The sequence below is a fragment of the Chaetodon trifascialis genome, chromosome 1 (assembly GCF_039877785.1).
Source record: "Chaetodon trifascialis isolate fChaTrf1 chromosome 1, fChaTrf1.hap1, whole genome shotgun sequence".
Classification (NCBI taxonomy): Eukaryota; Metazoa; Chordata; class Actinopteri; order Chaetodontiformes; family Chaetodontidae; genus Chaetodon; species Chaetodon trifascialis.
Window position 1 is genome coordinate 24143251 of NC_092056.1, and position 21991 is coordinate 24165241.

At 43.6% G+C, this 21991-nt stretch overlaps 1 protein-coding gene across 2 annotated transcripts; it reads left to right on the forward strand.

Annotated features, from left to right (window-relative positions):
• Window positions 1-2187: 2187 nt before the first annotated feature.
• On the forward strand, window positions 2188-21688 carry sall1a (spalt-like transcription factor 1a). Of its 2 annotated transcripts, none has more exons than XM_070963975.1 (3): window positions 2188-2322; window positions 15492-18901; window positions 20001-21688. In XM_070963975.1, exons 2-3 carry the CDS (start codon window positions 15707-15709, stop codon window positions 20439-20441), a joined length of 3636 nt encoding a protein of 1211 aa, XP_070820076.1. In that variant the 5' UTR covers window positions 2188-2322; window positions 15492-15706; the 3' UTR covers window positions 20442-21688. The 2 variants fall into 2 exon arrangements, with proteins under 2 accessions (XP_070820076.1, XP_070820067.1); XM_070963966.1 differs by lacking the exon at window positions 2188-2322 and adding an exon at window positions 9026-9952.
• Window positions 21689-21991: the final 303 nt, after the last annotated feature.

The following is a 21991-nucleotide window of genomic DNA, read 5'->3' on the forward strand; positions in this document are numbered from 1 at the left end:
CAGCATGTCTAATGTGTTGTAGCTGACTCAAGCTGTATCAGGCAGGCGGCTTTCGGTTCATTGTCAATGTAAGGTCAAAATTACACCCAGTTGTCATGTATTTGTCTGTAATTTTCCTCCTTAAAACAAATATGCTGCTACATTTTTTTACTCAAATCTTACTTCTTTAGTTAACTACCCCTGATCCAGAATCACAGGTCCACATCTAGATCATGTTGTAACAGAGAGCCGGTTGCTTAAGTAACACATCTAACATCAGTGTATATTGCTGTCTGCTGTTCCCAGTAGGATGACATCCTGCCACCACGCTGGATAAAACCCGGCAGCTGCAGACCATCCTGTATGTTGCAAGAGTTTTCACCAAGGCCTCCTGTTAGATAAACAAATCCCAGCACCTCCTCTATTCTATGGTGAAGCAGTTCAATACACTCTCATCTCTTTCCTCTCTGCAGTCTCTCCCTGCTGCATGTATTGGCTTCGGCCTCTACCAATCGTCTTATTGATCCCAAATGAAACACTGAACTCATCAATACTGTCTTAATGCGAGTTTGTTGTTCAATCACTTGCCATTTAAATCACTCGGCTCAAGTCCTGCAAGCCATCCGTTTTCTGTCAGACGCTGCACGTCTCACCAATTTGCTTTGTCATTTTGGGAGGAGTATGCAATTATCATAAATATCTCCCAGCGCTCACTTTGTCAACTCCACAGCTGCAGCGTGATCATGCCTGTGAGAATTTGTTTTTATCTCCTTTGTTACCTTTTATCCCTTGTTGAAAATAGGTGCTTTTCTCTTACCACCAATACTTACGATGGCCTATTCTTACATCTTAAATGAGGTTTCATGAATGTCACAAATGAAGTCAGAGTGCAACCCCATTGATTAGGCTGGTAATTAAGATGTAAATGTGGTTGTGGGCTGGTGAGCGATCACACCTGCGATAATAGCATAGTGCTGTTAACATCACCAGGGATCTGACTGCTATGCGGTGTGCTGCCTTATCACTGTTTGGAGTGATCTTCTGTTTAAGTATAGGCTCCACTCCTAATTCATGCTGTTTGCTAGTGCTGTGCTGCCACTGGCAGATACTGGGCTACAAGGTGATGACAATTTTCTCCAGTGGGTGCAAGTCACTCAGTGAGAGGTGGCTGTGTAGCCACCTGGTTAAACAAAGGACCACTGGAAGATGTTACAGTCCAAATGACAGTTTCCTTAACTGTCAAGTGCAATGAATGTCGAGGAATTTGTCATTTTGACATATTTACAACTCACTTTGACAGAACATGCTGACGCACAAGGCCACCAGGACCTTCAGCACAGTGTGAGGAGACAATACAAGACACACCTAAGAGTGCATTCAGCATATATGAAGATGATGATGTGATTGGATATTTCTTAAGTAAAAGAAAGCTGACATGCCAAGTAACTTAACATTTCCATGAGTCAGTGAGTGTGAAGTTCCAGAGACAACTCTGCATTTGCAGCTTTGTTGAGAAAGGCAAACATTCAATGATAAGCCCATATACTGCATCTCTTTATGTGTGGGGAGACGATGTGAGCCTGGTGTGGATTTAGGTAGACCAGGTCTGTGCAGCCGCTGGCAGTCCTTTGGGCTCACACGTTGGTGTTAACAGTTTAGCTTCAGTGCCAGGTAGAGAATGAATGACACGGGGCAGGGTGGCACATCCTTGGAGATGTTTGTCAGGAGATGTCCCTCCCTTCTGCATGTTTACACTCACAGGGGCCACACTTGGCTGTTAGCGGGGGAGAAAACTGGGAAAACAGCCGTCTTGTGAGAGCCAAGATTCTTACTGTGAATATTAAAGAGAGACAGAGACGGAGAGAGGGGGAGAGAGAGAGAGAAAGAGAGAGAGAGAACCAGCTATCTGGACAAAACAAAGCTGGGTTTGGAGAGCCCGGAGCACATAATAAGCACAGCTCTTTCACTGCACACCCAGGGCACTCTGGAAAAGTGGGGAGGCCGCTGAATGGGAAAGGAAGTAATAAAAAAAGCAAACTTCTTTGAAAAGAGTCCTGTGTGTGTGTGTGTGTGTGTGTGTGTGTGTGTGTGTGTGTGTGTGTGTGTGTGTGTGTGTGTGTGTGTGTGTGTGTGTGTGTGTGTGTCAGTCCATATGCATGCAAGTGAGTGTTTGTGTGCAGCTGTCTGTCTGAGTGATGAGTATGTTTGGCCTACCTGTAGCAGAGTTTTTGGAAATGAGATCCAACCTGACTTTTTGACGCTTGGAATTGATGAGCGAAAGAAATATTAAATATTGTAACGCCATCAGAGACGGTGGGTGGATCACAGGGGCCTTGTGAAAAGGTAAGGAGATCTGTGCCATGTCCCCTCGCCAGACATTTTGATGGGAGGTTAAAAAGCAGCGACTTGCCAGACAAGCAAGCCAAGAGGTAGGAGGCAAGTAAAAGGGCAGTGGAGTTTGATGAGAGAGTCTGATTGCTGTTCTGTCTGACGTGCAGCCTAAATGAGCTAAGAGAGAACAACTGAGCACACACGCACACACACACACACACTGGAGTGGGCACTGAAGTGTCTGGCTTTTAAGTGTTTTGCATTAATGCACGCATAGTTTTAATGTCACTGCATTTTTTTTTATTTTTTCAAATATGGCAAGAAAAGAGTGCAACTTGTTTAAAAGGTAAGAGGGAGCACGAGAGGAGAGAAGGAGACAACGGGGGGAGTTGTGAGGAGAAAAGGAGGCAGGAGAGACACATGGAAAGAAAGAAGCACATTGGGGAAGTGGTGGCAGTGCTGTAACTTCAGTGAGTTCATCCCCCAAGGTAGTCTTTTCGCTAGTCATCAGGGACCTGACTTCTCTCATGTCCCGTATCCGACTAGACTTCTACAAGTGGGGTAAATAAAGAATGACAAGCCCCCAACCCCCCACCCCCCACGTTGCACCTCCAGGCAGGTCTCACCCCTCTTCTCCCCTCTCCATGGCAGACACGGTGTGCAACAATACAGCTTTAACTAAATACCGTCTCATTTCCTCTCTGTTCCCGTTGTTGAAAGATCTGCCACATTTTGCAGCACTTTTTTTTCCATGTTTTATCATGCGGTCACCGGGTAGCTAAATAACACACTTTACAAAAACAGACAGGCACACAGAGACTCCCTCTGACACGCACACACACACAAACATACATTTGGAGCTGTCTCTTGTGTGGTCACAGGGAGCTAAAGAACACATGCAAACACATGAGAGGACCTCACATTGAGCCTGCAACGCTGCTCTTTCCAACAGATTGCTGATTTTTAACCGCTGAAACCTCAGTGCAGTCTAATGTGTGTTTGTGTTTGTTTTAAAGAGCAATTAAGTATAGAAAGGCGTCATATTTAGCACTGCTTTCTTTATTGGGAATATGGAGGAAGCAGAGTGCAACGTAAAGTAGCCATTTGATGAATTGCATGCGATCTGCCGGGCACTAAAATGGCACTGTGAAAAACACAGTTTGCCCAAGCGCACTCGCTCTATTCTAGATAATCAATACATCCACAACTAAGGACATTATTTCAGCTTGTAAAAGAAAGGAAAAGAAGAAAGAGTAGCAGAGGTAGAAGACATTTCTGTGGGAAGTTAAAACTTCATTTGGCTTTGTTAAAAATAGAGAAAACTGCTGCTGGTGTAAAAACTGAGATGAAAAGCATGGCAGGACAGTATTCGTACCGACTATAATTAAATCGATTTAAAATGCAAAGCAAGGACCTGAAGGAGTGATAACTCTCTGAATACCAGCACCACCACCAGCCCTCCCAGGTGCTTGACAGCGAGACAGGGAGTGTCATGGAGGCTCCACCCGGCCTCCACTCCCATTCCCTCCCTCTAGCTCCAGGCAGGTCAGGGACAAGCTGGAGATCAATAGCTTGCGTTTGCCCACAGCAGCCCCATTTCTCAGCCGGGACACTGATGCTAACTATCAATAGTAATAAGGGGCTGTCTAAGGCACAGTTAACTGCTGGCCAACCAACACAGCTGTCTGGCGGCAGCTGATAAACATCTTGTGCCCAGAGTCACTGCGAATAAACCACTCAACTTTGCGGGTGTATTTACTGTAAGAACGTGTGTGTGTGTGTGTTTTTGTTTTACGTGGCGTGTCTGCTCGCTCGGTGGTTACCTGCGTGCTGCTTTGTTGTGTGGTTACACTCCTCGCCTGGCTTGCTTTGTGGCTGAAGACACAGACATCACATGTGTATATTCTGTACGTTCTGTGTTTACGAGCGTGTGAAGTAATGTAGGGATAATTCAATGTGTAATTTTTAGTTTTTCTTCCAGGTTCTTAAAAATACATAAACACTCAGCTTTCGGGGGGTGATGTCTGTAATTTCTTCAAGATGTTTGGAGTGTTTGGTTCTTCTGTAACCCTCCAGTCTTAGTGATGTGTGTCAGTTTAATCCGGCTCCATTCTGTGAAACATCTAACGAGCTAAGCATCCCTCTTCATCCAAATATCATTTGTCAATGTCATATGAAAGCAGAATGTGTTTTTCATGAATGCGAAGGAGCTAAAATAGGAGTCTTGGTGGTCGTCCAGTACCATGGTATTTCTCCTGAATGCAACTCAAGCGAGCACGTTTAATCAGATACAATCAAGTGAATTTGTATCATAACAATATGAGGATTTAATGCGTCTCTGAATGTATCTATTCAGAAAAAAAAGTTGGTGCAGGCTAATGAGAAACAGATGTGAAGTCTTATTAATATAGCCTACAATTCAATTGTATTTATATCAGATTATTATTTACTCTAGAACTGTGTGTAAGCACATATTTAGTTATTTTTTACCAATTTCCAATGACTGCCGTTTTTATAAAAAAAATATTTTTCTAAATATATGTCCAGTTTCAGATTAAGCACATTATGAATTAGCTTTTGTTTTTCACACATGTGAAAAGCAGATTAATACCAGTATTATTTTAAATGGCAAGCCATATCATCTCTCTATATTATAGCATCAGCGTTATTGTCATTACTATTTATCATACACACTTTTATTTTTCAAAAGCAAAAGTGTGCCAGTGTTTGCAAACTATACAACAGGAAGCAGATGTGGATTTGTGTGTGAGTGCACACTGCCTGTAGTATCTGGTTTCCAGTTCCACCAGTCAGGGCAGGACAGTGCTGGCTGCCTCGCCTCTCTCACTAATAACTGGGAGGACGAGACTCTTAGTCAGGGATCCTTTGGCACTCATCTCTGAACACTTGTATACTTGTACCTGGGCAGCTACAGCTGACACACACACACACACACACACAGTAGCACAGAGTAAACAGTGTGTATGTGTGTGTGTGAGTGTGTCATGGATAACTGTACCAGTGGCACATGCAAACTTGCTTACACCGTGCAAATGCAGTGTGTGTGTGTGTGTGTGTGTGTGTGTGTGTGTGTGTGTGTGTGTGTGTGTGTGTGTGTGTGTGTGTGTGTGTGTGTGTGTGTGTGTGTGTGTGTGTGTGTGTGTGTGATGGGCCGGTGACCTCCAGCACCTCAGTGACACTCTTGACTGTTTGCTTGTTTTCCCTCAAACAAGACGGGATTGAAAGGGGGTGTCTGTAACTGCAGCTGAGATAATGTAAAAACAAACACGGCCCATTGATATCGGGTGATGCTGCAGGAAGTTGTCAGGGGGCACAATGGGGGGAGACAATCTGTGGGACAAGTGGTGGCAGGGCTGCTGGAGGACAATAGAAAGGGTTTGATCTCTTAATTAATGGAGGCTATTCTCTACTGCTGCAGGTACTGAATTTTAATGCAGGCCATTTTTCAAAGGGGTTTCTTTAGTGGCAAAACAGAGCTCTGAATGCTGCATTCTGATCATCTGAAAGACAAAGCCATTTCAGTTTGTACCAGAAATATTGATAGATTCTGTTGCAATTGTTTGCTCCACTTTATAAACTTAAGTTCAATGGATCATTTAAATGACATTCTGTATATATATATAAAAAAAAAAACATATTGTAGATTTGAAGACAAGAAGTGAAATAAATGATGTACTTATACTTATTCTGAAGTTGTAAATATAGTAAGATTAGTTTGCATTGAAGTTTTTGGACATCTTAAACAAAGCTGCACAGTGCCATTAGGGCTCATACAGTGACAGTGTGTGTGTGACTTGATAGGAGGAAAATGTGGGCTTATTTCTTTATTTCTTTGAACATGAGGCCAGCTTACAACAATCCCTTTAATCAAGCTCCTAATCCTTCTGCAAGACGTCAGCATTCCATTAATAAGGACATGCACTTCTTGATATTTGTGTTGGGAACGACAGAGGTCAAAGACTTTTAGCATTTACTGTTAATCAAAAATAAGGCTCAGCATAGCAAGAACATACTTTCAGTCTCCCGTAAAAAGGACTATGTATTTAGTAAATTATATGTACTTGATTAACGGCTGTCTGTGTCAGCTGACATGATTTTACTGTATTTTTATCCAAATGTGAAGCCTCTCATACACATAACTTTGCAGTAGTAGCCTACGTTTTACTAAAGGGCTTTAAATATTATATTTAACAGATGACAAGTAGATCAGCCCTTTCTAATAATTATAGTGTGTCACTGCTTGACAGTGACACACCGATAGTGTTGTGAATTAGTGAATTCATTTGTGCTAACATGCATGAGTCTTGAGACTGTGCAGCCTCATAAACCCTAAACCCCTTTAAGTTTTTTTCCGTTTCCTCGTCTTATCTCTCTCTCTCTCTCTCTCTCTCTCTCACACACACACACACACACACACACACACACACACACGTGCAGCTGACCTAGATGAAGGCCTGATCCAGCTAGTTGTAATTCTTTGGGCATCGCGTCGTGCAGGGAGCAGGACTGTGGAACCCACCACGTGTTGAATGCGGTGTCACACTGAAAAGAGGCTTTTCTACCTCCAAACACTCTGTCTGAGGATCACTAACTGCTCGGGTTTGGGACATTCCCCGCCGTAACTATCACATTATGCGGCCAAACGCGCAGCGTTTCTGAGCCGTATGATCAATCACGGGATGTCAGTGATAACAGTGAATAATGGCACCCGCCCGGACCTTCTGTCATATGTTGCGCACAGCATTGATTGCGCAGACAACTGCGCACTTTTTATGCGCCAAAGGCTTCTGTCATTTTCCCCTGCAGAGAACAGTCACTCTTTTCATCATGACAAAGAGCAACACGTATACTGGGACGATAAGCGTGGCTATTTACTTATTATTAGAGTAATTAAAATAAAATAAAAAATAATTAAAAATGTATATAAAAATTCGCGTTAATATAAGATGCTCGTTTTTAAATCTATATAATTAACATGATGTGTATTTTTATTGAGATAATGAGGATCTGAGTGAGAATATTCCATTTACCCTCCACTTTCCTCTGTCAGACATCAAAACTGTCCAAATTAACAATTCATTCTGTGCTGGATATCTTCAGTTTTAATTTATAATCAGCAAGCAAGCCGGCCAATTGCGCCTGAATGGCTAGAAAAAAATCTTTTAAGTCAAAGTTGGAAACTTTTTCAGGCACTGACATTGAGTTATGTCCGTTGGGTCCCCAAACTGTGTCCGTCTGTGTCATTCAGCCCATGATTGTTAACACTGTATCCTCGCTGTCCCGAGTGAATCCCATTTAAAATGTCTCCCGCTCGGCTGGACTGCAAATCACCCTGTTTACAATCTCACACCAACACTCACATCAATTAACTGCCCATTGATTTTCCCGCCCGGGACATTACAATATTGCAGACCCCTTTTTCCTCTCCCAGCAATTTCAAGTTTGGTACACATAATTGCAGAGGCTTTTTAACGGCGCACACACACAGGCACACACGCGCGTTTCCCCTGTTAATGATCTTTTGCTGTTGGATTTTGTTAGTCGCAGCCTACATTTCGATTTGGTTACATTGTCGTGTTTTAAGCCTTTCCAGTCATTTGTCAATCTTCAAAAATGTGTGTAAAATTTAAAAATACATATTTTCTTTGAATATTTGACACAACGCATTGATAAGGCAGATCAGCGGAGCCATCAGAAGTATTTGATTTTCCCCTGCTCTTTCCTTTTTTTTTCATGAATAAGTAAATAGTGAGGCTAGCCGAAACTAAAAGATAGCTGACACAAGAGAGGACCAGATCCATCTAGCCTGCAGCCGCTCTTTAAATATTCAGTGAAAAATAATGGCATCCGAGGCATCACCTATAGTAACATTATTATCTTCATTTCTCAAAATCAGCTCGACTGAGAGCTTCGTTTATCTTTTTCACGTAATAAATCTACTCGACTGAACGCTCACATGAAGCTCCTGTGGGACCTCTTGCCCTCTAAAAACATCCCCATTGAAGGCGCACTCCTGCCTGTTTGTGCATTATTTAGACCGATAATAATAATTATAATAATAATTATTATCATTATTCTAATAATAATATGTAGTGTACGCGAGGTCCATGACTTATGCACACAGTTGATTCAGGCATTGTTTTCTGGGCTTTTCTTGGCATATTGCTCACTTATCCCTGCCTTTAGAAAACTCGCATTTATACGATTTTAAAAGCAACAAAAGGCCTTCAGAGCATCCAACTTTTGATGAGGCGTCATGCAGCCATTCATGCTGGTTTTGCTATACAAACAACCTACTGGATGGCGACGATATAAAGACAAACAAGTTTGTTTTCAAATAGTTTAAAGGATGGTGTGAAACGCAGATGAGTCCAGATGACTTGTGTGAGACAGACATTCGCTGAAAAAGAAAATGTTTAGGGGTGAAATTAAAAGCTTTGTTTATCCCTATTCAGAAGAACAGACTTGTCTCCGCTGTCTGTCTCACTGATCATCCCGGTGCGCACAAAGCGTTTGGGTCTGCTGTTCGCAATCAGAGAGAGAGAGAGAGAGAGAGAGAGAGAGAGAGAGAGAGAGAGAGAGAGAGAGAGAGAGAGAGAGAGAGGAGGGAGGGAGAGCGACGGAGGAGGTGGAGGTGAATGGCAGCATGACTGAATAGCCCTGTGACCAATCAGATCCTCGATGGGCCGGGCTCCACATTTGTCCCAGCGCTGCACGGGCCCTCAAAGTTTGTTTATTCGCGGAATGCAGTGTGTGATGAAAACGTGTTAGTAAGTTACCCCCTTTTCGACTAATAATAATCAAATGAAACTAACTGGGACGTCGCAACACACTGTGGACTTTTTGGAACGCGCACCGGTGCCATTTACGCACGGAACAAGCTCGCGCGACGCTGCGTTTTAGCGCACCGGGAGCCACGACCGAAACTCTTCAGAGAGTAGGTGTCGGTGTACAACACAACAAGAGCTGAATTACAGCGATCTTAATGCAAGAGCGGAGGACGGACTACCGAGTTGCAGGAGAGAAGAAAGTTGGCTGGAGATCGCGGAGGTCCGAGTAGCGAGCGTCCAGCCAGTCCACATCTACAGGAGGGGGGGAAGCAAAGAAAAACTGTGATCGCTGCTTGATCAATGTGAGAGATTGAAAGATACTGTCGCAGGCATTGACTCGAGACGCTGACATTCCCCTGTAGTAGTCAAGATAAGCTTTGACTTGGCTAACAGAAGGGGTTAAACCGTATCTAAAGGGAGTTTGGAAAACCCAGCCTTTCTTCCCCGTACGGATCAACTCATTGGGTGGGAGCAGAGAGAGAGACAAGAGTCCCCAGCAAATCAGGAGCTAATTGATTAAAGAGACTTCATTTGAATAGGAGGGGGGCTGGCGAGGTGCCAATCGCCTTTCAGAGAAGCCCCCCGTATGATTAATCGCAGAGCATTATTGATAATCATAACGGGGCACATGCGCGGTGGATGGGCTCGATTTACGTAATTTTTTGAGAGGGTTTTGTAGTCATTTTTTTATTCTTTGCCTGCTGATGTGCCAGCCAGCATGTCGCGGAGGAAACAAGCGAAGCCGCAACACTTCCAATCCGACCCTCATCTGCCCTTATCGGAGCACAATGGTGAGTCCAAGTCAACCAAAGTAGCGCTGCTTCTGTCCAGGCACCGCGAGTAGCTCACTTTTTTTTCTTCTTCTTCTTTTTTGGGTTGTTTTATCGTGTCTCTGTCCATATCTGACAGTTAAAGTTAGTACTTTGAATTGGACTTTACACTCTTGCTTTTTGTTTGTTTCTTTGCAAATCCCAGCGTCTTGGTGATGAAAGGCTGTGCCACTTTTCAGAAAACTCAGGATTTCCTTCAGTTCACTTCAGTGCAAAGAGGAATTTGGGGCTACTTCTGTATTTCAGCACACTCAAGATCACTATAATCCAAACTTCACTATGAAAGATAAATAAGTGAAAGATAATTACGAAAGTACGGGGCGCATTTCTATCCAGGTTTCCTGCGTGTGTGTTAAAAGTTTCCAAACTTTTTGTTCGCCGCTTCAGCTTTAAATCGTGTTTTAAACCAACTCTGAAAGTCTCGTGTAGTGAGTAGCCGGTTTAGTTTTCGGCTCCTGTCCGAGGCTTCCCTGCGTTCAGCGGTCGGTCTCGGTGCGCCGACGCGCAGCACCCTGTCGCTCCTGCCGGGACTCCAACTTTCCCTGAGTCCCGGACACACTGTTTCATTCCTAGCTGTTAGCTCGTACAGACTTTTCCCACTTTTATGAAAATCAGCCTCAGTCTCAGCCTGTTTGCACACCAACGTGATTTATTGCTTCACCAAAAAAAAAAAAAAAAAAAAAAGTTGGATGAAAGGAAGGCAAGCTGCTCCGAGGAGCGCTGATGAACACACACATCCTTCCTAGATCGTGAAAATATCCCTTCGGTTGACTCATCGTTTACACTGTTTGTTCAAATAGCAGCATAGAGAAGTCTTGCACACTATGAGACACACACCTACACACACGCGCTCACGCACACGCACGCACGCCAGTGCGCACATACTCGATTTCCATTTTATTACAAAATAATTTTAACTTTCTCAATTGATCTGAACTTTGATAATCTGGCTTGTGCATTTGCGCTTTAACGCCTCCAGCTCAAGCTCATGCCTGAAGGTGATCTCCTGCTGCGAAAAGTGAATTCTGAAAATCATTTATTCTACGAGAGAAATCCAGTTTAAACGCTGCTGTGGTGCCGAACGTGTGAAGTCAGATTGTACAAAGTGGCATTCAGAGCAGACAAATCCAGGACTGTGAGCTGGAGCCGAGAGATTCAGAGGCCAGTGAGAACCACTCAAGCAGCTCCAAATTTCTTAAAAAGACAAAAAAATAGGCCTAAAAAAATCAAGCAGTGTATAAAAAAACACTTCAACAAACTGCGGCCTGATGAGCTCGTAACAGAAGGTTAATAACAGTCGGATTTCGTAACAGGACGTTGCGTTGTAACGTGTTTTTTAGTTGACCGACTTTTGGACTTTTCTATCAGAGGATCCGTTACCAAGATAATAATAGTTATTTATTTATCTGTAATTTAATTACATGTTCTTAATTTAAATGGAGGAATTTCTTTGGTCTGTCGTGCTGCGTGATCGAATTTCGCTGGCCAACATTTATATTTTTCATTATTTTAATTTGGACAAAAAATAAAAATAAATAAATTAGACATGCCATTAATGAAACAGCAGATAAAATGAGGAATAGTTTTTGGCGTTGGCTAGACCTGTTGGACAAGGCCTATAAATTTAAAATAGGCAATGTAAATAAGCTGAAAGCCTCATTGTGTTTAGGAGTGCCTGAAAAGCATGTGCAGGTAATTTGAAAGAAACACTTGCCTCTTTCAGGAGGAAACCCTGCATAGAAATGCTCTCTGCTGCCCATTTCACGTAATTTTTAGGAACTTGATGGTTAATGCAAATCCCAGTTAATTCCTGAGTGCTGTCTTTTGCTGCATTTTCCTTAAAATCTAATAAACTTAATGAAGAGTTACTTTTGTCACCAACCCTGGCAGACTGCAGAAAACACAATTTCTCAATTATGTCCAATACTATGCGGCATGTTCAAATTGTTGCAAGTGTCTTGTGTGTGGAATTATAAGGATATGGACAAGCTGTCTTTAGCTTCTGGGGTATTTAGCTGGGACTCAGAGCAAATGTGCCGTGTGTAGAGAGTTGTGGTGGCCGGAAGTGCAAACAGAAAGTCATTGTGTTTGTAGCTGAGTATCAGTGATGCTGAGGGCCGTAGTTACTGGGAGGTCGGCGTGAGAGCCACAGAGGGTGGGATGTTGAGCTGTTTTAACCTTTGCCAGTGTCCCTCTGTGTGGAGGTGATGAGAGTTCAGGGCCCAGTGTGTTCCTCTCTACCTCGTCATTGACCCTGCTGATCAGAGCTGCAGGCGGCCCAGCAAGGCCTCGGCTTTTTATTTAACTGTGTGTGAGAGCGTGAGGCCTTATCGGAGTTGTGGTCGTCCCCTTTTCCCCTATCAGAGTGGCCCCCCTAGAGGGCAGATTGGCAGGGCAGCCCCTTTTGCTCTGTTGTTCCCCTGCAAACAGAGAGTGAAGTTGCTTGTCATTTTGCCAGTGTTTATGTGGTGCGAGTCTAGGTGTAGCGTGAAGGACTTGCTTTGCCTTTTTTCCCTCCCCTTAAGCTTTAAGCATGTCACCGGGGCAGAGCTTCTTAGATCTGAGTCTTGTCCTGGACCACGGCAGCTTTAGTGGAACCCCATCTAGTGTTCAGTGGGATGAGTCCTGAGGGCTGGAGACGATGAGAGCAGAAACCCTCCTGAAGTTACAAGTGTCAAGAGGCTCACAGAGGCCCCCTGCGAAAAAATAATGTAGGATCTCTCAAAGCTCTCCGTCAACTTTTCCGACTAATCCTCACTTTCTTGTCTCTCATATTCAAACTTTGGTCGATCTCTTCGAGACTCTGTCCTCTGCTCTTTGTCTCTCCTGATGCCCTTTAGCCCTGCGCACAGCTTACATTGTGCTTTTGATAGAGATTCTATGGAAGTTTTACAGACTCCATCTTTATACCAGCTTGACTCTATCTTAATTTTAATTCGAAGTTAATCCTTGCTATTTTGGGAATTAATCCCAATGCTAGCATCTGCGCTCTTTGCTATACTAGTCTTATGTGGACAGTGGATTTGTAGTCGTACATTGATTTAGTTTTGATCCTTTTTTTGTCGCCATATGAAGTAAAACACAGGATGGCAGTTAAAAGAGCAAATGTGTAGCTGTGTAAACCTTGAAGTCATTGAAGGAATATGACTCTTATGCTTTGAAGCTGTAAGGACATTATTATTGTTTTCCTCACTCACATTCCAAACTTAGGAAAGAGTTGGTGAAGAGGACAATGTCCACTGCTGCATTGCACAATTTTGATGAAAATTTGCTCCAGTTCCTTAACTGGGAAAATAGAAATGCACCGATTGTTTTGGGTCATGTGTTGTCTTTTTTCTGTAATTATACAGTCTGTTGATAGTTTTATCATTGGCATTTTTTTGCATTTGCAGGTTAAAAACAGCATGAGATGAATCTTTTGATAAGTAGGATTTTTGAAAAGTGCAAATACACAGAATTTAATAGCCTTTGTTTTGATATAAGTTTAATTAAAGAAATACACTGAGGCCCTTTCTGAAGTATTGTATGAGTAAACTGGTGAATTTAATTTCAGTGTAGACCATTGTTTCTCAAATATTATGTTCATTGTGTGTAGCCTATTTTTCATATGCTCATGTAGAGCATATTAAAACATACACGCACACAAACAGCACTCCATGTCTTTTTTAATTTTGCGCCTTCCAGAAGTTTGTTTGACAAAAGTTTACATTTTTGTATGGCTCCTATTCTCATTCAACTCGTCGTGTCGTGTGATTGGATTTTCTTCACGTTAATTTGTGTACAGTCATCTTGAGAAGAGAGAAAAGGTGTTTATTTAATCCACACATTTCTCACACTATGAATCAAACGCATTTTTTCAAAATTAGGACTTGGGGTGTAGGTAGGCGGGTGGGTGGAAGAGGGGATTTAACATGAAAAGTTATCATTAAAGTTGAGTCTTCCCTGTTTGCATGGTTTGGTGGTGTGAGGGCCAGGGTTTACTGTCATGGCAACTTTGCGTTATCTGATGTCTCTGAGCAGAGGAACATTGAGGGAGATAATCCCTGAATTAAACAGGATCTGCTTTGAGTCGACTGAGATGAGCAGGGCCAGGCTGTGCCGACGATCCCCGCCGCTCCCATGCTGCGCGAACAATGGGAAGGCATCCTGTCTCTCTGTGGGGCAGGGCTGCACTTCTCTGGGTTTCATTTGCAAATGAATTCTTGGCCCTGATGAAAGTGTTGAGGGGCCAGAGCCACAATGAAAGGGATTCATAGAAAAATGCAATTTGTAAATCAACTTGTATGTTAAACAGCAAGATTTTAGTGTGACAAAGAGGGAAAAGAATAAGGAAAGTCTGGAGCACAGCAGTGGCTCTGGGGGCAGGGTGTCGTCCTGCCTTTTCGCTCATCTTGTTCGTCAAAATGGAAAATTAAAAATGTGTTTTGCTTTTGAAAGGCAGTCATCACTTTTGAATTTTCATCTCAGTGACAACAGAAGTTGCTGTGTCTGTATCTGCATGCTCTGTGCAGCTGGTGTGTCCGGTTTCTTAGTTTTGACAAGTTTGTGATGCATGCATTCTGATGTACCACCCTGCTCTGAAGTTTTGAGGAGACAATTTATTTAAACATAATTTTTTAAATTGCCTTTTTTCACACAAGAATTTACCGATAAGTGCTTTTTCTATGGTTGATGATGTTTTGGGGTCAAAGTTTTCTCACAATTATGGAAAAAAAAATATGGTGACTTAAAAATTAGATATATTTAAAAAAAAATGTTCATTTGATTCTCGACATTGTTGCCATAATTTCATATCATACATATATTAAATAAGTCACCATTTATTAACTCTTCCGCATTTTTTCCTCTTTTGTTTTGCTTGTTGTGTTTAGCGTGCACACACAGCAGCCTAGAAGCTACAAGCTCTTTTGTTCGTGTCTCGCTGTGACTGCAGCCTGAGTGGATACAAATTAGTTTAGTGACATAGATAACCTGTCCAAGATGCCCATAGTTGGCTGAAAATGAGCAAAGTTGACAGCAAATTGAAAGTCTAATAAGTCCTTCAAATGCTTGATTTGCGCCGAGTGGACAAGTCGACTTTGAAGGGCATGAAATATAGGAAATCAATGCCGTTCTATGAAATTTCATTAAGACCCAATGTCCTCACTTCACTCTGTTCTATATTTTGATGGATTATCTGGAGAAAATGATTACCTTTGGTTGGGCTGATGAAACCCAGATGTACATCTTCAAAGATCACTTTTAAGCAATATTTGAGTAGTCCCCATTGATTTTGTATCCCCTCTTATCGTGTTTCAGAGGCCACTGCATTGAATAAGGCCTTTTCTCATTTCTGTTGGCTTATTGTTGCCTTTCAATCGTTGTTTTTGTGAACACATCAAGGGGATAAGTGTAAAACTGATTAACTTAAGATTAACAACAATGGAATTTGAGGAGATAAAGCTGCTTCTTCAGCTGCAAAACATTTCTAATCACTAATCCTCTGTTTCCTCTTTTTCAGGGGACACAGAACTTTGCTCAGAGGACCTCCCCAGCAAGGAGTCAGACGCCCACGTCTGTAGCAGATGTTGTGCTGAATTCTTTGAACTATCAGATCTTGAGGAACACCAGAAAAATTGCACTAAGAATCAGTTAGTTCTGATAGTTAATGAAAATCCTGCCTCCCCCACCGGAACTTTCTCACCTGGGTCTCCACCCCATAATCCTGATGACCAGATGAATGACACAGCTAATAACACTGATCAAACGGAGTGCAGTGACCTTTTGGAGCCTAACACTCTAGAAAAAGACGAATCCATGGACGTGGATGTTTCCGGAATGAGCAGTGGTCACGAAGAGGAAGGCAGTCATACAGAGAGCAGGAGTCCCATCAACACAGTCAACGGCCATGGTGGCAGGAGCACCTCTGGCCCTGCAGTAGGTACTTCAGCTGTCTCTGCCCCTCTACCTCAGCTGAGTAACCTGACTGAACTGGGGAACTTCTCCATGATCAACAGCAATGTCATAATTGAAAATCTGCAGAGCACCAAAGTGGCTGTGGCCCAGTTCTCCCAAGAGGCCCGTTCCACTGGGGGCCCCAGAGTGGCAGTGCCAGCCCTTATGGAGCAGCTCCTAGCCCTTCAACAGCAACAGATCCACCAGCTGCAGCTTATTGAGCAGATTCGTCATCAGATACTGCTACTGGCCTCCCAGTCCCCAGAAATGCAGGTGCCCCCAACTTCTGCTCCAGGCACAATGGGGCCTGCTGCCAGCCCACTGACCACACTCAGCTCACATCTCTCCCAACAGCTGGCTGCAGCCGCAGGGCTAGCACAGAACCTGGCCAGTCAGTCAGCCAGTATTAGCAGCCTAAAGCAGCTGGCTGCAGCGGCACAGCTACCTCAGTCCAACCCAAACAGCAGTGAGACATCTCAGAGCATTAGCACACTGGGGCCATCAACAGTCAATGCCCAGTCCTCTGACAAGGGGCCGAGTCATATGAGTAGCCTCCACTCTCAGCTCAGCAACTCCTCACTCGCTAAGTCATCCACGCCAGCATTTGGAATGCGTAGCTTGTTAAGCTCTGCAGTGAATCCCCTTCTACCTCAGCCCCCACCTGGAAACCCCATGTTCTCCAGCTCTCTGCCCAATGTTGGCACCACCGTAGAGGACCTCAACTCTTTAGCAGCTTTGGCCCAGCGGACAAAAGGCAAGCCGCCAAATGTCACTTCATTTGAACATAAGAGCAGCTCTGACGATGCTTTCTTCAAACATAAGTGCAGGTTTTGTGGCAAGGTGTTTGGGAGTGACAGTGCCTTGCAAATCCACCTGCGCTCTCACACTGGTGAGAGACCATACAAGTGTAATATCTGTGGCAACCGTTTCTCCACTCGTGGTAACCTGAAGGTCCATTTCCAGCGTCATAAAGAAAAATATCCACACATCCAAATGAACCCCTACCCTGTTCCTGAGCATTTAGACAACATACCAACAAGTACCGGCATTCCATACGGCATGTCTATGCCCCCTGAGAAACCTGTCACCAGCTGGTTGGACAGCAAACCAGTTTTGCCCACTCTGACCTCTTCAGTCGGCATGCTGTTGCCACCAACCATGCCAAGCCTGCCACATTTCATCAAAAAGGAAGATCACTCAATAGCCATAACTAACCCTTCTGTTACTGCAAAGAGTGACTCAGGTGCTGCTGAACCTTCGGCTAAAAGTAATGATGGGGTGTCTGAAGAGGGTGAAGGTGCAACTCTTCCTACCTCAAATGGGAAAACTGAAGAAGGCAGCCACTCCTCAGGCTTCATGACAAATGTGAGCTCTGCCTCAGAGAGCACTGCTGACTACACAACATCGAACAGCCCGCCCATGATGACCAATCCACTCATGCCTCTTATGTCTGATCAGTTCAAGGCTAAGTTCCCCTTTGGAGGCATTCTGGATCCTCTCCAGGGGTCAGAGACCTCCAAGCTACAGCAGCTTGTGGAGAACATTGACAGGAAGGTGACAGACCCAAATGAATGTGTCATCTGCCATCGCGTGCTGAGCTGCCAGAGTGCTCTGAAAATGCACTATCGCACTCACACTGGGGAAAGGCCTTTTAAATGTAAAGTTTGTGGCAGAGCATTTACCACCAAGGGAAATCTTAAGACCCACTACAGTGTCCATAGGGCCATGCCCCCTCTTAGAGTCCAGCACTCCTGTCCTATTTGTCAGAAGAAGTTCACAAATGCCGTGGTCCTACAGCAACATATTCGCATGCACATGGGTGGGCAGATCCCCAACACCCCTCTGCCAGAGAGTTACCCAGAGTCCATGGCATCTGATACTGGCTCATTTGAGGAGAGAAACTTTGATGATCTCGACAACTTCTCTGATGACAACATTGAAGGAATGGAGGAGGGCCCAGATAGCAGTGTGCCAGACACACCCAGGTCAGCTGACGCCTCCCATGACAGTCTATGTAACTCACCAATTCCCACTGAAATGACTGGTCAGGAGGGGCACGACAAAAATGGCCAAGAGAACACCCACAATAATGAAACACAAGAGCATCAATTCAGCCAATTGAAGGCTATGGCAAATGGCTTAGCGGAGGGAGACTGTCTCACCAATGATTCCTCATCTCTGGGAGGGGATGTTGAAAGCCAAAGCGCTGGTAGTCCAGCTGTGTCAGAATCTACCTCCTCCATGCAGGCGCCATCCCCCACTAGCTTGCAGCCACAACCACACAAATCCCCCGGCCTTGAAGAAAGGCACCAGAGGGCCTTATCCTCTGAGCACACCAGTGCAAGCCTCTTGCATTCTCACCCCTCCAACATTGGAGCCCTGGATCTGACATCTGTCAACCCCTCAAAAGATTCCCTGGGCATGATATTCGCCTTCCGTGAGCGTAGCACCATCAAGAACACATCCTGTGACATCTGTGGGAAGACCTTCGCTTGTCAGAGTGCCTTGGACATTCACTATCGAAGCCATACCAAAGAACGACCATTTATTTGCACGGCCTGTAACAGAGGTTTCTCCACCAAGGGCAACCTCAAGCAGCACATGCTGACCCATCAAATGAGAGACCTGCCCTCACAGCTCTTTGAGCCCTCAAACACCAGCCTATCCTCCAGCCCAACTCCTTCCCTCCTTTCTGTAGGCTCTCTTAACAAGCCAGAGGTCAACGGCTTCCTCCATGGCCTCCACCAAGAGAACAAGGACATGCCCCCTGGCTTGGTCACATCATCTGCCTCCACTTCTCCAGTGCTTTCTGCTGCTCCCCCACGCAGGACACCGAAGCAACACTTCTGCAACACATGTGGGAAGTGTTTCTCCTCCTCCAGTGCTCTGCAGATCCACGAGAGAACCCACACAGGGGAGAAACCCTTTGCCTGCAGTATCTGTGGTCGGGCTTTCACCACCAAAGGAAACCTCAAGGTAAATGTTGAAACATCCAGAAAACCGTTGGTCTCCTAAAAGTTTGTGCGTGAGAATGTTTGTGAAAAATGAGTCTCAGAGCTGCTATTTAGTTTTATATGGCATGTCAGTGCACTAGGCATCAAGAGGTGGTAATGTTGTATAATTAATTAATGGCACAGCTCTCTGAGAAAAAAAAATACCTTAGTGGAAAGGCTGAATCACACAACTAATATGATTATTGGGTAGAAATTCCAGAATGTAATCAGCTAAGAATGATTCAGTGCACAGAATCTTTATGCGCAAAGTCAGTCTGTAGTTTTCCATAGCAGGCTCTGTCAAAACTATGACAGGCCTAAATCATTAAGAAAAGGATCTTGCTCAATGATCTACAGAAACTTGGGAGAATTATGTGAACATAAAATAAAACAACTTCAGTTGTTTTTGAGTGCGTCAGTGCTTAATCCTAGAGAGGTAAGAGAGTTAATTTTTAATTTTTAAGGGTTGTAGTAAATCAAGCTCTGGCTTTTGTTTGAAACTGGTCTTATACAGAGATATTTGTGTTTTTAGTTAAAGTTTCTCCTCTATAGTTAGCATAGAAAAGTCTCTTAACTTCTTTGTAGTAGATTGCACATAAAATACTTTAAAACCTAGTCATTTGAATGTGTCTTTCAAGGATTATGAGGCAGAAAAAAACAGTAAAAACAATGTCTTTCACATGAAGAGGGTATTGGCAGAGGTGAAATGTCACATGCAATACTGGCCAACGCAATGAAACCGGACAGTGCAATTTTACCCCAAGCCCTGTGGTCCCCATGTGAGATGAGCAAATTAAGGTTTAGATTAAACAGCATGTATCAGTCTTGCCAAAATAAGATGTTTACACCATGCTGGTACCTCACACAGCAGAGGCAACCAACTGGTCTGCTGCACCCAGGGTGTGAAGCTATTTTAATTTGGAGTCGAGCATTATTATTATTTTTTCCATTGCATCATCTCATGTGCAGCTCTTGTGGCCAAGTTTGTAAACATCACTAATTTTCATCCCTCTCATTGCTCTGTCTCTCTCCTCCCTCCCTTTTATTCCCTTTCTCTCTCTCCTCCCTCTGTCTCTGTGTAGGTTCACATGGGCACGCACATGTGGAATAGCGCCCCTGCCAGACGTGGCCGCAGGCTGTCCGTGGATGGGCCAATGGCCTTCCTGGGTACAAACCCAGTCAAGTTTCCTGAGATCTTCCAGAAGGACATGGCATCAAGGGCAAGCAATGGGGACCCAGCCAGTTTCTGGAACCAGTACGCTGCAGCCTTCTCCAATGGCCTGGCAATGAAGACAAATGAAATCTCCGTCATCCAGAATGGAGGCATCCCACCCATGTCAGGTGGCGTGGGAAATGGGGGTAGCTCTCCCATCGGCGGCCTGACCGGCAGCTTGGACAAGCTACACAGCATGGAGCCCAACGCTGCTCTTGCTGGTTTGGAGAAAATGGCCAACACAGAGAATGGAGCCCACTTTCGGTTCACACGCTTCATAGAGGATAATAAAGAAATTGTCACCAGTTAGAGCATATGTCCTCGGTTGCGCAGACACATGTGAAGATGCCTCAAGGCATATTGTACACATATGTAGACAAACACAGAAGAAGAGAAAGAAAAGAAGAGAAAGACAGAGAACAAGACAGGGACAAAATCAACTGAACTGCTTTGCTCGCCATTGAATCTTTACGAACATGAGTGTGAAGACAAGTTGCTTTTTTTGTACAATGTACATGTTATAGTTTTAAGGAGCTTATTTATTAGTGATTATAACCTTGCTTGAAACCAAGTGGAAGCATTAACAGTTAGGTTTTTGTTTGTTTTAAAGCCAGAATGGGTATGTATGGGTGCTTAAAAAATGTGCTTTTGAAACTTAGAATATCTGGGTAGATAACCTTACCTTGGCATTAAGTTATTTTCTGTCTGTAGTAGCTATAACAGAACTGTTGATGTTCATGTGATGCATTAGCCCTGTAATAAGCAAACAGACTTGCTGTAAATAATGTACACTGATCTTCTGTAGATGGTCTAACATCTGTGTGTTCATGCCTCCTTCCCCTCTTCAAAACAAAACAATGAATTTCAGGCGAGGGACTAAATGATGTGGTAGTCCAATCTTTCCAGTTGCTATTTACCTTTATTTTATTTAAGGAAGACAAAACATTGAAGTTTGCTACATTTCAAGGGTTTCTTTAGTGTTAATTCATTTTGTTGTTACTGTTTCTGTGTATTGTACTTTCTACTTTTCGTTCATTTCCACATTTTTTCCCTCAATCTCTTTTTTTTTTTCATTGTTGTTGTTGTTGTTGTTGCTCGTACTTTGGTGTTGTTGAAAGCAAGACAGAAGGGAACATTCGGTGTGGCCTATTTCCTGGTTTTTGGAACTGAGACAGCCAATCAAATGAGCAGGATTCTCCTTTAGTTTCTTCGCTGGATTTCCACGTTGCTGCTATGTCCCAGCATCCTCACTGACATCAAGTGCAAAGTTATGTGTTGAAGCTTCTGTAAATACGTTCAGATGTGGAAATACAAACTCCCTCGTAAGAAAATGTACATAAAGCTCACACAAGAGAAGTCCATCATGGCCAGGGGACAAAATGATAGTGTTTTTATAAATATAAATATATATTGGGTTTGACAACCTTTGGACTGTTACATGCACTTTCTTGGAAAGTTGGAAGATCTTTATGGGTCCAGTTTCTCTACACTTTAATACCTACTAACAACTAAGATACTGTAATTCTTTACTCTAATAATCAAATACATCAGTTTTCCAAAAGAAACATTGTGTCCTTGTGCTTTTGTTCAGTCTTTTATTTTCTATATCATTAAAAAAGAAGCTGACAATCATTTTTCATGCATCAATCATTGTCAGACACTTGGAAAAAAAAGAGCAGAAATAACGCTTAAGTAACAGTTTGCCTCTGAATAATTCGTGCTCGTTGTGCAGCTCCTCAGTTTCTCTGCACTGACCAGCAGCAGAGGCTCAAACGCCTGCTTGGATGCAACCACTGATGGCATGGCCTCCCCTGCTCTTTAATTTAAATCATGATCGCACTTTTAAACCTCATAATTTCC

Bases quoted from the DNA above. Each gene is read 5' to 3' on its own strand.
- sall1a (XM_070963966.1), top strand. From the start codon at position 9,880: ATGTCGCGGAGGAAACAAGCGAAGCCGCAACACTTCCAATCCGACCCT. The intron at 9,953-15,491 runs GTGAGTCCAAGT...CCTCTTTTTCAG, and splicing joins GCCCTTATCGGAGCACAATG to GGGACACAGAACTTTGCTCA. The intron at 18,902-20,000 runs GTAAATGTTGAA...GTCTCTGTGTAG, and splicing joins CCACCAAAGGAAACCTCAAG to GTTCACATGGGCACGCACAT.